Source organism: Apteryx mantelli, chromosome 1 (genome assembly GCF_036417845.1).
Source record: "Apteryx mantelli isolate bAptMan1 chromosome 1, bAptMan1.hap1, whole genome shotgun sequence".
NCBI classification, from domain to species: Eukaryota; Metazoa; Chordata; class Aves; order Apterygiformes; family Apterygidae; genus Apteryx; species Apteryx mantelli.
The window spans coordinates 1211304-1228822 of NC_089978.1; the positions used below are offsets into that span (position 1 = coordinate 1211304).

Below are 17519 nucleotides of genomic sequence, written 5' to 3' on the forward strand. Positions count from 1 at the left end.
TTCTGCTGCAGGGTAACTCTTCACAACCTCCCACATGGGATTTTCAGACTTCATAAGTAGCTGTGTGAAGGCTCGCAGCTTGTGCTGAGTTTTTTCCCTCTCTTTTTTCTCCTTTCCCCTTCTGCAGAGGAAAGAAAAGCCTCTGGCAGATTTTTAGCAACTTGTGAGATGCAGTTGGGTGGGAGAGGAATGGGAAAATGCTCAGGGTGCTTAGATTGGACACAGACCACAACTGTCCGGTCTTTAGAGCTTTATCTTGCTTCAACTGCTTTAAGGAATCTTTAAACCAAAGCAGCTTTCCTAGCAGTATTCCTGTTTAATTGCCATATGCGTTTCTAACTGTACAGCCTCCACTGTAGCTGATTATTTATTTGTTGCCTTATGAGGAGACACAGGCACCTTTTTTTTTCCTAGCTTGAATGTGTTGTCCGCTGAAGCTATTCTAGGATCCTGGCTTAATGAAAGAAAAAAGAAAAAACAACAACAACAAAAAAACCCTGACAGAACTGCTTTATGAGCAGTCTTCAGTTGTAGCCACTTGTTCCTGGGCGCTTCACTAGTTCTGCTGGGGCTATGCCCATGCTTGTCAATAACAGGAGCATTCTGCATGAATGATTGCATGAAATCTGGGCCTTCCTAGGGGAGGCAGATTGGTCTGCAACTGCAGTTTACTTCTTTCCCCTCTGCCCCTTGATTCTTGCTGGAAGGCAATGGCCTAGTCATGATTGCCAAGAGCAGCAGAGTTGTTCTCACTTCCCAGGCTAGGCTGCACCTTGACACTTGCACTGTGGGAGCTGGAGAGAGTCCCCAGATGGGTAGGAATGAATAGAATGGTGCAGGGAGCAAAGACAGCCAGCTGGAAAAGGCTTAGCTGCCTGCCCCTTTGGACAGTCACTACCCACAGCTGCCCAGGGATAGGCAGGTGCTGACTTCCCCTTTCACAGGAGAGATTGAATCTTCTGTCCATCAGACTGGCCCAACACTGCCTCATTGGCTTTGTCCAGCTTTTCCAGCTGCCAGCTTTCCTCCTGGCTCTCTTCCACACTACATGCTTGGTGTACACGCCTTGTGCAGTGCACTTCAATATGATAAGCAGTAGTTCCTCATGTTTGCCTTAATGTGCTTTCAGTGTTTCCATGTGCTTCTGTGTGTGCCTTTTTTGTGATCGCTTATTGGGCCAGGGACTCTCTCCTGCTGTGGTTTGTGTCAATGCCCTGCTCTAACACCAAAAGTAGCTGCAGTCCAGGCTTTGCCCCCAGAAGGGGCAACCAAATGTTGCTGAGCATTACCCATAGCACATACTCAAGGTCTGATGTGAGCTCACTTGCACGTTAGCTTGAAAGGGGCAGTTATCCATGTTGGATAACTTCTGTCCAGGTGGACACTGCAAAGAAAGCTCTGCAGGGATGGGAGATGGTAAAAGAGACCTTAGGCTGTGCAGGAATGAGATGAAAATGATCTCCAAGGTCCTGCTGTTGTGCACTGGTGGCCTGGGCGAGGAAAGGGTTTGGCTGCGGTGTGTGTCTCTAAGCACACTGCGGGGACCACTGGGACTCACATCTGCCTCCTGCTTCACGGCCCTTCAGGGACTCCTTGGCACACTTGTTAACTACCTCTGGCTCCCTGCTCTTAGGCAGACGATCCCTCCTCCTGCTGCTCCCTACCTCCATCTCCAGCAGAGGAGCCTCCTTCCTCACAGGAGCAGGGCACAGGTGAGAGCTTCGGGGCCAGGCTGCTCTCCTGTGTTGGCGGGTGGCTCAGGCTGTGCTAGGGACTAGGCTGGAGAAAGGAGCCCTCTTGTAGTCTGCTTTTGCTGCTTTTCTTTGTCTCTCCTTGCCATGCAGAATACAAACTCCTGTGAGCTTGGTGGGTTGCTCACGATGCTCCCAGGGAGAAAGGATTGAGCCCTAAAGAGGAAGAAGAGTGCTGCTTGGGGGGATGCAAACATGGAAATAGCCTAGCCTGTAGTATTTTAGCCCTGTGAACACCTTGGCAGTGGAGGCAGAGCAAGTGCAACTGTCCTGCTTTGTAGCCGTGTCCCTCTGCCCTCAGCCCTGAGCTCTGGCATCCCTGTGGCCATCAGCAGCCTTTCTTTAGAGTGTGTAATGCTTTTTCAGCAGCAGCCGTGGGAAGAGGAGTAGTGCAGCTGCCCTGGCCTGCCCTGGCAGAGCTCTGGGATCAGCCGAGCGCAGTGGGAAGGCAAGGAAGGGTCCAAGGGTTGCAACTCCACCTCCCAAAGGCTCCACTGGAGATGTTGTCTCTCTGTCCAAGTGCTTAGCCTGGGCTGTAGTATTTGAGCCCTGCTCCTTCCAGAGGCACATCCCTGCCTCTCCCACCTGTGAAGCAGGCTGACAGAGGCAGCTGCAGCTGGAGCAGTGCCCCAAGGCAGGAGCTGCAAGAGGAAAGCAAGCAAGCGACTGCCTCAACAGAGCTGCTGTTTCCCGTCATCCCAGGATCAGGGGCTTGCAGAATCAAAGGGTCGTATATGGGGGAGGGACCTCTGGAGGTCTCTGCTCCAGCACTCCACCCCATGTACTGTCCCTTGCAGGAGGCTGCTCAGCACTGTATGCAGCTGAGCTTTGAATGTCTTCCAAAACGGAGATGCAGCAGCGTGTCTGGGCTGCTCTCCCAGGGTTTGAGCACCTGCAGAAAGGGGCAAAAGCTTTTCCTTAGAACTACTGGGAATTTCCCCCTCTCTGGCTTGGGCTGTCACCTCTCGCCCTGTCCCTGGGCCCCTCTGAGGAGACTCCAGCTCCGCCTTCCCTCACGGCTCCCAGCAAGGAGATGCCAGTGGCGATGAGACCCCCTCCTCTCCCGCTGCCCACACCCAGCTCTCGGCCTCTCTCGCGTCCCGGCCTCCAGCCAGGACCCACGTGGGGCTGCAATGGGCTGGCTGCAGCCTGGCACTGGTGCACCCAGCCTGGGTGCAGTGCCCACACGTGGCCCCACCAGTGCCGAGCAGGGCAGCAATCGTGGCACTGGCCCCACTCGCAGCACTCCTGCCAGCACAGCCCTGGCGGCAGTTGGCCGCTCTGCTGTCAGCGCTCACGCCTCGTTCATGGGCATCACGTTACCTGCCAGGACCCCAGCTCCTTCCCTGCCAAGCTGCTTCCTACACAGTCTCTCCCAGCCTGCTTTCTTGCGCAGCATTATTCCATCCCCAGCACAGGAATCGGCATGTGCCTTTGTTAACTCCTTGCAGTCCTGCCAGCCCGTGGCTCAGCATGTCGAGGTCCTTGTGAGTAGCAGCCCTGCCATCCCTGTGAGTCACTGCCCGGATTTGTTCTCAGCTGTGAACTTGCTCAGATCGCACCTCATCCCTGCATTTGGTGAGTGAAAAAGACCTTAGAAAGTGCTGACACACTGTTGACCCCTGAGGGGTGCCACCACTAGCCTGGCTGCCACTTCCACTTTGTACTGCTCCTCACAACCTGTTGATCCCGGTGGTGCGCACAGTTTTCCACCAGCCTGATCATCCCTGTATGCAGCCCATCGCTCAGCAAGGTGTCTACGAGGCTACTAGGGCAAACTGAGTCAAAGGCCTTGCTAAAGTCAAAGCGACCAGCATGCACTGCTCTCGCCTTCTCCATGCAGAGAGTCACCTCATCACAGGAGGCAGTCAGGCTGGTCAGGCACGAGGTGCCCTCGGTACATTCATGCTGGCTGTTCCCAGCCCCCTTCCTGTGCTTCCCGTGGCCAGACGGGGCTTCCCAGAAGATTTGTGCCATCCCCTTCCCAGGCACTAACGAGAGTCTGGCCGTGTGTGTCACCGAGTGGCACGCACCAGCCACGTGCAAGCCCACCTGTCTCTCGGAAGGGAGACCCCTCTTTGCAGCACAAACGTGGGCAGGTGCCAGCCTTTCACGCTGGGAGGCAAGAGAGGCTTTATAGCAGTGGGGCCATGGTCACCACCAGCAAACACAGGGTGGAGGGAGAGGCACAGTTCTGACAGCAGCGCTGATTTTCCCAGTACGGGTGTCCGCATGAATAAAACGTATTCTGGCCCCTTACAAGCCATGGCCACTTCAAAAGGAAAGCAAATCCATTTCCATGGCCTCTGCTTTGCCAGCCAAGTATGTGGGCCCTATGGGAGTCACAGCCTCAGCAGGAACTCTGCTGCTCTGCTGCCAGCTGACAAATGCCCATGCTTTTACAGGTTCTTGGATGTTTGCTTCCAGCAGGACAACTTGCCCACCCCTGCTCGGAGACAACAAGCATTCCATGTCGTCTCTGAACTCTACCACCCTCTACCACCCTCCTGCTTTCCTCCTGGTTGGCATCCCTGGGCTGGAGAAGGAGCAGTTCTGGATTGCCTTCCCCTTCAGCATGATGTATGCCATTGCTGTGCTGGGGAACATCACCCTTCTCGTCTTTATAAAGACAGAGCCAAGCCTGCACGAGCCCATGTACTTCTTCCTGGCCATGCTGTCCTTCACCGACCTGGTCCTCTCCACATCCTCTGTACCCAAAATGCTCAGCATCTTCTGGCTGGGCTCCAGAGAGATCAGCTTTGTCTCCTGCCTTACTCAGTTGTTCTTCATCCACACCTTCTCGTCACTGGAGTCGGGTGTGCTCATGGCCATGGCCTTGGATCGCTACGTTGCCATATGCTACCCACTCCGGCACTCCACCATCCTCTCCGTGCCAGTGGTGGTGACCCTTGGGAGCCTGGTGCTGGTGCGTGGGGTTGTCCTGGTGAGTCCCTTCTGCTTCCTGCTCCACAGGTTGTCCTTCTGCCAGCAGAACGTCATCTCCCACTCCTACTGCGAGCACATGGCCGTGGTGAAGCTGGCCTGTGGGGACACCAGAGTCAATGTCATTTACGGCCTCTTTGTGGCTTTTTTGGTGGTGGGGTTTGATGTGATCCTCATATTTGTGTCCTACATCACCATCCTGCAGGTAGTCATGAGGCTGCCATCCACAGAGGCAAGGCTCAAGGCCTTCAGCACTTGTGCATCCCATGTCTCTGTCATCTTGGCATTTTACATCCCTGCCCTCTTCACGTTCCTCACCCACCGGTTTGGGCACAGCATCCCTCACCATGTCCATATAATGGTGGCCAATCTCTACCTGCTGGTGCCCCCCACCTTGAACCCCATCATTTATGGGGTGAGAACCAAACAGATCCGGGACAGAGTGGTCCTCCTCTTCCAGCACAAGGCAACCTGACTCACCTCTTTCTGACAGCTTGCCTACTGAGAGCAGGCGGCTCTCACTGTGGTACCTGAGTGCTGGTGTGTTGCACCTCACAGCATGGGAAAGTCCTTCTAGGACCTTCCTAAAGCTGTTCTTCACTGCCCCCATCCTCACTGTGTTGGGCTAGGGGTGAAGTGCCCCTGCACGTGTGTGTGTGTTACTTCCTATGCGCAGACCCTCTGATTTTTCCCTCACACGCTGGTATTTGGGGAGGGGGCACTGACATTGCACAGTTCTTGAAAATATATATCTATAACACCACATCTCCAACAGCTACTGATGTCCCATGAGCACCTTCAGCTCTCTCCTACGCTCGCTGGCCACCACTGATCTGGGTTTGTCTCTGACTACAGTGCCAACCATGATGGGCATTTCCTGGTTTAATGCCCGAGAGATTGATTTTGGTGCTTGTTTTTTACTCAATTTTCCTTTTTATTCATGTCTTCTTCTTGGAGGCCTCAGTGCTTCACCAGCACCAGGATAGCCAAGCATTTGGTATAATCTGTTTTTGTTTTAAATTTGAGGGTATGCAGAGAAAAGCAGAACACTACAAATTAGCTGGCAGATTGCCTGGTGCAAACAGACTTTTTAATTTGGAGACACATTTAATTTGAAATGTAGAACACCTGGGAAGGAGGTGGAGTAGCTCCCATGGGAGCTGCTGTTCTCATCACCTCTCCTCATCCTCCTGTTCTGCTGGTCTGACACTCGCCTATGCCATGCCGGGCTGACAGCTCTGTGCTGGCTGCAGCCCCAGTGCGATCAGCGCCATCTCCAGTGTCTGCCTGTCCCTTTTCAGCCTGCACTGAGAAGAGGATGCATGGAGAACCTGCTGCTGCAGGTGACCCTGGGGGTAGTGGTTGTGTCTTGGAGCACAGGAGACTTGCCCAGCCCCTGCTCATCCCTGCCTTCCTTTGCTGATGCTCAGGGGCAGAGTGAGGGCAGCTGGGTGTGCTCCTCTTCTGTGCACGCTGCACTGTGGAGAAGAGACCAGGCAGGAACTGTTGGAGGGGAGACTGTTTCTGCAATTGCTCTTTCAGCAAGTAACCGCTTTGCATTTCAAACAAACGGAAACCCCCAGCTCTAGCTGTTGTTCCAGTGACGGGGAGGCAGCAAAGTCCCCTGCAGTGCTTCTGTGCATGACACCATGGCCATGCCAGTGCTCCTCACACTGCCAAAGGTTGCAGAGAAAGCTTTACTGCACGGGAGCTAGGAGCACGGCCAGGGTGACGATGCCAGCTATGATGGGGATGATGCGGTGTGGCACCGTGGGAGGGCTCCTTGGCCAGCTCCTGGGACGTGGCCAGGGACCACAGGGCAGCTCCATCCTCCAGAGCCGGTCACACGTGTGCACCAGCTGCAGTGTGTGGGCAGACAGCCCAGCTGCTGCCACCAGCTCCCAGGGATGGGCACGCGTCTGCCCAAGTACAGGCTGCTGTCCTGTGTCTCCAAGAGACCCTCCAGGCAGCACTGCTGGCCCCAGTCTGGTCACACCCAACAGCAGACTGGTTTGTGGCTTCCCCAGCTTTGAAACTGGGTTAGCGTCTGAGCCCTTTCCAAGTGCCCTCATGGAAAGGAGCCCGGTGGGTCTATCAGTCCCTGTGGTCCTGAGCAAACCCACGCAGACGTGGTGGAGCTCAGGAGCACTCACTCCACCTCTGACCTCTCAGGACTGGTCTTCAAGGCAACTGACAAAACAGCATGAAAACATGCCTGAGAGTGTAAACTCGTAATTCCACTGGATTATGAAAAGAGGAATCAAACAGAGAGGTGAGACCTGTGCCATAAATCTCAGGCTTGTTCTTCTCAAGCTGTATTTAGCTTTGAAGCTTGCTGCCTTTCAGACATGAAGAACAGCTTGCGAGTTCAAAAGATTTTTTATGGTTTACCTGACTGTGAGTTCATCTATTAAAAGAGAGCACCTCTTGCCACAGATCACTTTTGTCAGGCATATCTGTAGCTGCATAGTCACAGCTGCTAGATATTTACAGTTCTGTTTTTAGAGCTACAGCGAATGCTCCGTCTGCTAACTCTACCCTTGGATGTTCTGCAATTTGCCCGGTAGAGCTGTTAGGCAGTGAGAGTGTGTGTGTCCTTTGTTTCACAGATTCTTTCTAGCTTAGGACACATGGCCTTCTTGTAAAAGGGGAACAGTGAACTAAGCAGAAGTGTAAAGAGCACCTTGAGAAGATGAGGTCTGAAATCCAGTTTTCAGCTGCATCCTGTGATGCAGAGACTTCATTTTGCTTTAAAATGCTGTGCTGAAAAACACAGGCAATCAGTTTGCAGGCTCTCCTTGGTGCATGTGTTTTCTAAAATAGCAAGAACCGAAATCGGGAGTAAAACTCCTTAACGCCAATGTAGCATTAAGAAGCAGGCATTCTCTTTATTACGGCGCCAGATGCACGGGGGATCGCTCCTCCCAACATGCATGCCGTATGTTGCATTAGCCAAAGTTTATATTGCTTTGTTACATACACATGCATTAAATTTCCCCAAATGATTATACATAGTCATTCTATTTCCTGGAACTAATGATCATATTTACATAGTCATTACGCATGCGGTCTGAGTCTCCGGGGGGGCTTCTGTGGGGGTCTCTGGTGGTCCCTGGGGGTCTCTGGTGGTCCCTAGTGGTTGCTGAAGAGGTGCCTTTTCCATGAACTCCGAGCTCCTTTTCCATAGATGCTCTCGGCTTGGCTCATTTCTTTGCTTGAGAAAGCTGTCTAGTTCCTAACCTTGGTTTCAACTGGTTTCTGCTGGTTTCGCTGTACTCCTCTAGGACGTAGCAGTTACAGTTGGGAGAATTGTATCCTTGGGTGCACTCTTGTCGGAAGCTCCTGGTAACAGTTCTGCCCTTTCCCACCCCCTTTTGAGACTCCTTGGCTGAGGCCCCTGATAACAGTTCTCCCCTTTGAGACTTCCAAAGTAAGATCTCTTTGGGAGTCTCACCTAGACTGCATAATTCTGATAATACTTTCGACTTTCAGGTGCACACAATTGGGTACAACATACCGTAATTAAAGGTAAACATTGGGTCATGATACAGCACAAGATGCATACCACATCTATGGCTATGATTATTACAAACAATTCTTTTAACCCGGTTGGGTTTGGTAGCCATGAAGTTAGCCAATTCCACCACGAGGAAGAGGACTCCTTTTGTTTTTCCCACTTCTCTACTGCTTTTTCGATTGAGTTTATCCCTTTCTGTTGGGTCTCAAATCCATCATTTATATATGTACAGCATTCTCGTCCTATGAGAGCACATGCTCCTCCCTGCCTAGCTAACAGATAATCTAGGGCCATACGATTTTGTAGCGTCACCGTCCTATTTTGAGCCATTTCATAAGATGTACTGCTCAACACTTTGATAGTCTCATTAGCCACCTCTTTCAGTAAATTGCTAAGTTGATTGATTTTGGTCCCATAGGACACAGCTGCACACATAGGACAGAGTGTAAAGAAAAACCTTCGTCCTTCTGCTATGACAGGTTTATTTTTTAATTTTAATTTTCTCTCTCTTTTCCAGCGTGGTCGTCCTGATGGGAAGTTGTTGTATCACTCTAAACAGGGGCATTAACAGACCTAGACAGCAAGATCCATACCACCCTCCAGGTAGTCAGCTGTATGCTTTTTCTCCACAGATCCAATATGTACCATTAACGTGGCCTTCCCAGATGGTTGATTTGTTTGCAATTGCCTCCCAGGTTGGATTTTGAATACCACCAGGTGACATTACCTACCACCGTACCATTTGGGTGTTGTAAGGGAAGAGTGGCATTGCGGGAAGGGGTTAGGTAATATCTGCACTTGCTTTCTCCTGCCTTGAGCCCACCCGTTTTGTTCATTTTGTAACAAAGAAACCCGTCCTTCAGGTTTAGGTTTATCTCCACTATTTATCAGTAGAGATGGTTGTTTCCGCCGCTCAGCCCACACTATGCTATTGTTAGTTTCAGCAGTAGGGTTGGCAGCTAGGGAGGCTGCATAGGTGTAGTTTGTTGCTTTTAATTGTGCCTGATTATTCCAATTGCGTAAAACACAATATTCTGACCATCCTAGAGATTTAGATTTAAGAGGAAATCCTGTTCCCCCCAACATTATCTGCAAACATATCCAGCAGTTTGACACTTTCAATTTCTCTGCTTTTTTTTGCCTCCTCAAAAAGATTTTCATGGTTCGTTCCCTGGTTGACTGAGCAGTCAGTTAACATCATGGCTACCCCAATTAAAATACTAATAATCTCTTGATTAGTTCTCATGTTTGATCAGATTATTTTCTGCATTCTTATTTGAAGAGGATTTTTAGCGGATGGAATGACTTTCCATTGAGGTTCTTTTGGCACTGATGCTGGCTTAACTCGAGTGTAACGAACCCAAGGCTTGATCTCTTCCAGCTCGAGTGCGGTGTAAGTTGTCAGGAGTACCTGAAAGGGTCCCTTCCACCTCTCTTGTAAAGGTTCGGAGGTCCACGTTTTTATGTATACGAAATCTCCGGGTTGATACTGATGGACAGGAGTGTCCAACGTGAGTAGTCCTGTCAAAATAATATGCCATCGGAGAGCTGCAAAGACTTTCCCTAGAGAAATCAGATATAATTTTAAATCTGTTTTTCCTTTTACATGCATCTCCCCCGGAATCAGCAGCGCTTGGTATGGTTTCCCATATAATACCTCATAAGGACTAATTTTATTTCTAGACCTTGGTTGTATTCTGATTCTCAAAAGAGCCAGCGGAAGGGCCTGTGGCCATCTTAAAGAAGTTTCTTGACATATTTTACTAATCTGCTGCTTTAAAGTTTGATTCATTCTTTCTACTTTCCCACTCAATTATCGAGGCCTCCATGGGGTATGTAAATCCCACTTGATACCAAGAATTTTACTTAGCTGTTGAACCATATCTGACACAAAATGCAGGCCCCGATCAGAACAATGACCTGTTTTGTAGGAGGTATTAACCAACCCTCTCCGTTTGGGGCTGCTTTTAGCAGTGATGCTAATTGTTGATCTGCCTCACTGTAATTAGGTTTCAGAATTGGGAGCTTCACCTGTTTTACTGGTACCAATACAAGGATGCCTTGTTCAGCCACCTCTTGAGCGGTTTTATCGGCTAATCGATTACCCCTGTTTACTGTGGTTTGTCCAAATTGGTGTGCCTTGCAATGCATTATTGCCACTTCCTCAGGTTTTTGAGTATTCTGTAGAAGTTGGAGAATTTCTTCCTTGTATTTAATAGGTGATCCTTGAGCCGTCAGCAATCCTCTCTCCTTCCAGATAGCCCCATGTGCATGGACTATCCCAAATGCTTACTTTGAGTCAGTCCCTATATTTACCTTTTTCCCTTCAGCTATCTTCAGGGCTTGTCAGTTGCGGCTACAGCACGCAAACACCCTGGCCATCCTTTACTCACACTGTCCAGTTGTTTGGAGAAATATCCCACAGCTCTTCTCCACGTTCCCAATTTCTGAGTCAGCACGCCCAGGGCAAGATGTTGGCGTTCATGCACAAATAGCTCGAAAGGTTTAGACAAATTGGGCAGTCCCAATGCAGGTGCTGACATCAGAGCCTTTTTTAAGTCTTTAAAAGCCACTTGGCATTCGGGGGTGGTCCACAGTAGATAGTTTTCTTTTGGCCCCTTCAAAATTTCATAAAGGGGGTTTACTAATAGCCCGTAGTTGGGAATCCACAGTCTGCACCATCCGGCCGTACCCAAGAATGCCCTCAACTCTCGTGCAGTTCTTGCTTCTGGAGTTGGCAGATTGCTTCTTTTCTGTCGGCTCCAGCCTCCGTTGTCCTTGTGAAATCTCGAGACCTGAATAAATCACAGTCTCCTTTCCTACCTGAGCTTTACTTTTTGATACACAATGTCCTCTTTGTCCTAGAAAATTCAACAGGCTTATGGTCATCTGTAGGCACTCTCCCCTAGTCTCCGCAGCCAACAAAATGTCATCTACGTACTGCAGTATTGTTCCTTCCAGGTTTTCCCTTTCCATGATTCCAGCTCCTTGGCCAATTGGTTGTCAAATATTGTTGGACTGTTTTTGAACCCCTGAGGTAACACCGTCCAAGTAAGTTGTGTTTTGCGTCCGGTGGTGGGACTTTCCCACTCAAAGGCGAATATCACCTGACTGTCTTTGTCTAGAGGTATGCAGAAAAAGGCATCCTTGAGGTCAAGTACAGTAAACCACTTATGGTTCTCCTTCAGGGATGTCAGCAAGGTATATGGGTTAGCCACCACTGGGTGAATATCTTGAACAATCTGATTCACAGCTCTTAAAATCCTGAACCAACCTGTATTCCTTGCCATTTTGTGTTTTTATTGGTAATATTGGGGTGTTACATTCTGACTCACACTCTATCAATAACCCATAATTCAAAAATTTGGTCATTAATTCTTCCAACCCTTTTCTAGCCTCCCACTTAATAGGATACTGCTTTTGTCTTAACGGTTTAGTCCCAGATTTTAGAACAACCTTCACTGGTTTCGCCAATTTAGACCGACCTGGAATTCCGCTAGCCCATACCAAGGGTATTACTGTATCTTCTACTTCGGCAGGAGTCTCTCCCTCCGGTTTTTGTGTGCTCTGTAGCATAAAAATTCTCGCTTCCACAGCGCTTGATTCAGGGATTAGTAGCTGCACCTCCCCATTCTTAAAGGTTATCTGCGCATTCAACTTATCCAATAAATCCCTTCCCATCAAGGGTATTGGACATTCAGGCATATATAGAAATTGATGAGTCACCCATTGTTTTCCCAATTTAAATGTTAAGGGCTGCAAAAAGGGCCGATTTTCTTGTTTCCCTGTAGCACCAACAACGCTTACAGCTTCATGGCTAAAGTCTCCTTTACAAGTATTAAGTACAGAGTAAGTGGCTCCTGTTTCAACTAAAAAGTCTCCTAAATCTTTCGAATCCGCCTCTTCTAATTTCTGAAGTTTTTTTCTTATGTCTGGGGCTGATTGTCCCATAAAAATTGAAGTTAACTGCTGGGCTTCCTCTGGTTTTTCAGGATCCAGGTTGGTATATTTCCTGGCAGTAGCCTTTAATCGTTCCATAAAAGCAGAATACCATCTTCTTTTCAGTATCATCTAGCAGTGTGTCTAATAAATCACTCCAATCTGGATCCTGAGTCCTAATTACAGTTTCAGACACTTTAGCCGCTCTCTCTGGATCCTGTCTTTAGTTCCCTGCTATTTCCTTCCAGGACCTTAAATCCGTTACTGAAAAACGGATTTATTGTTTCCGTTATTTCCAACCGCCTGCCGAAGGGCAGCCTGTAAAACCTCCCCCGCTTCCCCTTGTCGTCCTCTTGTTCTCCCCGCAGTCGGGCAAAATCCTTCTGCCCCTCTAAATCGTCCTCCCTGTTCATAATTCCCCTCCCCTGGTCCCTCTGCACCTCCAGCTCCACCGATAGCCTCGAAATCCGCCCCCAGCCTCTGTCGGGGAGCGACCATCAATTCCAAATCTTCTTCCTCCTCCCGTCCACACTTCAGACACCTTTTTCCAATACCACAAGCGGAACAACACCTTTTCAAATTTCCACCCTTTCCCTCTTTCTCTAGTGCTAGTATCATTGGATCCCTTGGAATCCTCCCACGATCTTTCTGCCACTCAGGGTGGTCCCTCAATGCGAAAAACAAATCTACATACATTACTTCATCCCATTTTCCCACCCTTCTACAAAACAGCATATTTCCTGCAATAGCAGCTGCTAGCAGAGAAGCTTGTAACCTTCGATCCTTCTCTTTCTCTTTCAGTTTTTCTCTCTTCTCTACTTCCTCCCTAGTGTTATATCGACATACCTCCTACCCCAGCCACTTCCTGCAGCTTTCTCCTAATGTCTGGTGCCGACTGCCTGATAAACAACATATTAAACATTTTCCTCTTGGCTTCATCCTCCAGATCCAAATCAGTCCATTTCCTCGGACTTTCACAAAGTCTTCCACAGAATGACGAGCGGTTTTCATCCCCCCCTTGCTTATTTCATACAACTTCTACTAACATTTGCACTTCCTCTGCTTCCTCAAACTGTTTAATACAACCTCTCCCAACAGCACATGCAGAACAACATTCCCGTCCCCGTTTCTTCTGCACCTTATCAGCCAAGACATAGATACCATTAGAATCATTATCCATCAGTTCACAGTCCTTTTCTTGCTTCATAATCATTCCGTAAAGTGAAAAGAAATCCACATATGGTACTTCATCCCATTTCCCCTCCCTCCAGCAAAACAACATTGATTGTAATATGGTATTATAGTTCACAGTTCCATTCTTAGGCCATTTTTCCTGATCCTCTAAAGTATACATTGGCCACCAAGGATTACAATATTCAATTAATTGCCTTTTTGTAAGTGTACCTCCTGGCAGACCTGCTGCCTCCTTCCAATGCTTTACAAGACACCCCAGAGGTGATTTCTTCAAAATCCCCCCCTCTTTCAATGCTTGGTTACCCATAACCACAAAATCCACAAAGCAAAGTCCAATAATGTTCTAAATGTCAAATTACCACAAAAATTGAGCAATTTGGGACTCTAACCCGACCTGGTGGGACTCTAACCCACTTACGATAGTCCAACCCTGCGAGGCTTTCACTGTGTCTTACAGGCAGGCAACACAGCGTCCCCCCCCCCCCTTTTTAAATTTATATTTATTTTATTTTTTTTTCCCACTCCCTTTTGAGACTCCTTGGCTGAGGCCCCTGGTAACAATCATGAAAAGCTGTGGGAGCAAAGCACTGTGGCTGACATCTGGCAAACTAAGGGACGTATTAAAATATGGCTTTCATGAGCAGAATGAGCTGGAAAGTGGAGTGCGTAGAGAATTTGTTGAGGTGTGCAGATGACTTAAATGCCCATTTTCATGTGAAGCTTCCTATCAAAATCATCTGGAACAGATCAAACTTCTCATGCAGTAAGCCCACAAGACAACTACCAGGTGCTCATGCATGACTATTGCACTGGCACTGAAACTGCCTTGTGACTGCTTGTACAGCCTGTAAATGGATCAGGTAGCGTTATTCAGGTCCTTGGAATGAAAAGCATTTGAAGGAGTCACAGGACAGGATTGACTACAGGAAACTGTGGGCTAGAAAATGCCCTAATGGTCGCTTACAGTCTGTGAATCTGCGAAAGCCCGTGGCTGCCACAGGGATGGAATCGGGAAGAACAGTGCTCCTCACAAGCAGAGGCTGCAGCGACTCGGTCACAGGCTCCACTCGCTTCATGCACGGGGATTTCTGATGAATGATTCTTAACGGATGGCTATGAATAACAGTTAATAACTGCACTGAGTGGGTGCCCTGAGTGAGGCGAAGCAAATGCACTTTCCAAATGCTGAAGCGACACCTGGATCATTCTATGAAGTGGGTGTTTCCCAGAGCAGTGACCTCTGTCAAGGAGATCTCTCAGCTCCCATGGTGCCACGGGGAGAAGATCCTTCTTGGTGTGAGCACCCTGAGGACACCCCTGCGGATCTGCTTCGTTTTAATGCTGTAGATGATGGGGTTCAGCACGGGGGGGACCAGCAGGTAGATGTTGGCCATGAGGATGTGAACAAGAGGGGAGGCATATTTGCCAAAACGGTGAACCATGGACAAGCCAACCATGGGGATGTACAGTACTAGGACTGCCAGGATGTGGGACAAGCAGTTGTTTAAAGCCTTGAGACGCTCACTTGGGGATGCAATGCTCACGACTGCCTTAGCAATCAGTATATATGACACAAAGATGAGCAGGGGGTCTAACACAACTATGAGGACCATTACGGCTAGCCCGTACATGCTATTGAATGTGATGTCTGCACATACCAGCTTGATCACATCTTGATGCAGGCAGTAGGGGTGGGAGAGCACACGGGACCGGCAGAATGGTAAACTTCTTAGTACCAGAAGTTCGGGGATAATTGGTAAGACACATCTGCACAGGGCAGCCAGCCCGATCTTGGCTATCCTGGCGCTGGTGAGGATGGAGGAGTATCTCAGTGGGTAGCAGATGGCCACATAACGATCAAAGGCCATGGCCAGAAGCACTGAAGACTCCATGAAAGAGAATGAATGAACAAAGTAGCCCTGAATAAAACAGGCATCCAAACCAATTTCCCTGTGGTTGGCCCAGAAAATACCCATCACAGTTGGCATTGTAGACAGAGACAAGCCCAGATCCGTGATGGCCAGCATGGAGAGGAATTGGTACATGGGCTCGTGGAGGCTCGGCTCGGTCCAGATGACAAAGAGGATCGTGCAGTTCCCCGCCAGTGCCACAACGTAAATGCAAGTGAAAGGGATGGAGAGCCAGACATGGGCAGCCTCCAGCCCCGGGATGCCCGTCAGCATGAACGTCAGCTGAGAGGAATTGCTCCTATCGCAACACGACATGATGAACTGAAGCACAAAAAGGCAATTCACTAATGTGATCAGTGAACCAAAGAAAAACACGCCACCTAGAAATAACCCCAGATCATAAATCAGCAAAATCTAAGCAAATAGCTTTATGTTTCATGCACTGGCACTTTCAAAGTGCTGCAGTACAAACCGTTATGTACGTGAAAGCATGATGGTGCAGAAGCATAGCGTAGAAAGATGCAATCCTTGCACTCCGCTATGACAAGAATAAATACCATATAGCCTGGGAGCCTGATAATTTCTTCCTTTACCTAGTACGATTGTAAATGTCAATGTGCAATATTGCTGTTATTATAAACATTACTATTTCAGGAAAAGGGAGGAAAGTTCATAACTGTCCCCCAGATAAATAGCAAGTAATCAAATGTAGCGGGTGAAGCAAAGCTATTTATGTCAATTTCACCTGCACCTTTGGCATTTTTGGGCTTCCACTTAATGGAGTCAGGAGACTCTGGTGTCATTGATATGGCTTTTCACTCCAGAAAGAAGTAGGAAGTTCTCTTGAAATGGTGAATTTAGAAGTGCTGTTGATTCTTCAGATTGAGTCCCGACGGCTTCCCGATCCCACTGCAGGATGAGATGCAGTTTCATGCCAGTTGTCTTCTGTCCTCTCCTCCCTCTTTGCACGCGACACACACTTTGAGACCTTGGCTTCAAGGAGCCCCGAATGACCGAGGAACTGGAGCTCTGCGAGTGTCTTGATCACACACTTGTCCCCCAGCTAAACACGGCCAGGCAATGTCCTCCAAGGCTCTGGGTTGATTGCCCACGGGTTAGAGCACATTCTTGCAGAAAGAGCTGAAAGGAGAAATGGATTGCTTTCCTAAATACAAGCGCAACCACACTGAGACGGCGGGAATTCTGCATGTGTATTTTAGCCATGGAAAATTCTGTAAGTAGCTGGCAGGTGCGCAGGTTTTCTAATCTGAGCATCTTTTAAACAGCAGTAAAGCATAGCAAGACACTGCAGCCTCACTCTGAAAAAGTCATACCAGGCACTAAGTTCTGATTTTATGCTAAGCAGGGAAAACTGACTTAAAACAGGGCAGATTTGCCATTGTGGTTAGGAAGCAAGTTGATTCCTGCCTACCATTCCTTCCAGAGAAAGAGATTTCTGAAAACAAAACGCCCTTTGATATGGCAGGGCAGGTAGGAGAAGCCTTATCTCTTGAAGGCTAAAAGCTGTGGTAGCTAAAGTAAAGCAAGAAACACACTTTTAGCAGAGATTTAGCATTCTCCAGTGGGAACAGGCAACCTTAGAAGCTTCGGATTCTCTTCTGCCTGAAGTCTTCAAAGGGCAACCGGAGGACATCTCAGGTCAAAGTGAGCTCACTGATTTAATGCCAGTAAAATGTGGTGGTCACCTGGCTCATCACAGAATTGATAGGAAATATGCCGGAAAGGGCCCTCAGGAGACCACTTTCCCATCTCTGATGAACCACCAGCAGCCATCCTTCGATCAGCTGCAGAGGGACAGTGCCCTAGTCCATTGCCTGCCCAAAGGCAGGATCCACCTATGCCATGCCATTCCTGATGGGCACCTGCTCAATCTGGTTTTCAAAGTGCCACCAATGGCAAAGCGGCATCCTCCCTAGGCAATCTAGTCCCGTGCTTCACTGCCTTCACCCCACTCCTATGGCGACCCTCTCTTCCTGCAGGCTAAACCCACCCTGCCTGGCCCTGCCCATGGCCGTCACAAAGAAGACTTGATTCCCTTTTCCACAGCTCTGCTTTACACACTGAAAGACAGTTCTCTTTGGTCTTTTGTTCTTTACGCTACGCAATCCAAGCTCCTTTAAATTTTCCAGGTCATGTCTCATTCTCCTGGCACACCCCCAACCTTTCTTCAGTTGGTCTGCTTTATTTTCAAGCGGGGGAATTAAAACCAAGTAACTTCACTGGTCCCTTCTCGCCCTAAGATCT

At 48.9% G+C, this 17519-nt stretch overlaps 2 protein-coding genes across 2 annotated transcripts; one reads left to right on the forward strand and one right to left on the reverse strand.

Annotated features, from left to right (window-relative positions):
• Positions 1-4221: 4221 nt before the first annotated feature.
• Positions 4222-5169, forward strand: LOC136991076 (olfactory receptor 52R1-like). The gene has a single exon (XM_067289563.1). The coding sequence runs from the start codon at positions 4222-4224 to the stop codon at positions 5167-5169; it is 948 nt and encodes a 315-aa protein (XP_067145664.1).
• Positions 5170-14600: 9431 nt separating this feature from the next.
• Positions 14601-15569, reverse strand: LOC136991016 (olfactory receptor 51Q1-like). The gene has a single exon (XM_067289493.1). It carries the CDS (start codon positions 15567-15569, stop codon positions 14601-14603), a length of 969 nt encoding a protein of 322 aa, XP_067145594.1.
• Between the last annotated feature and the right edge of the window lie 1950 nt (positions 15570-17519).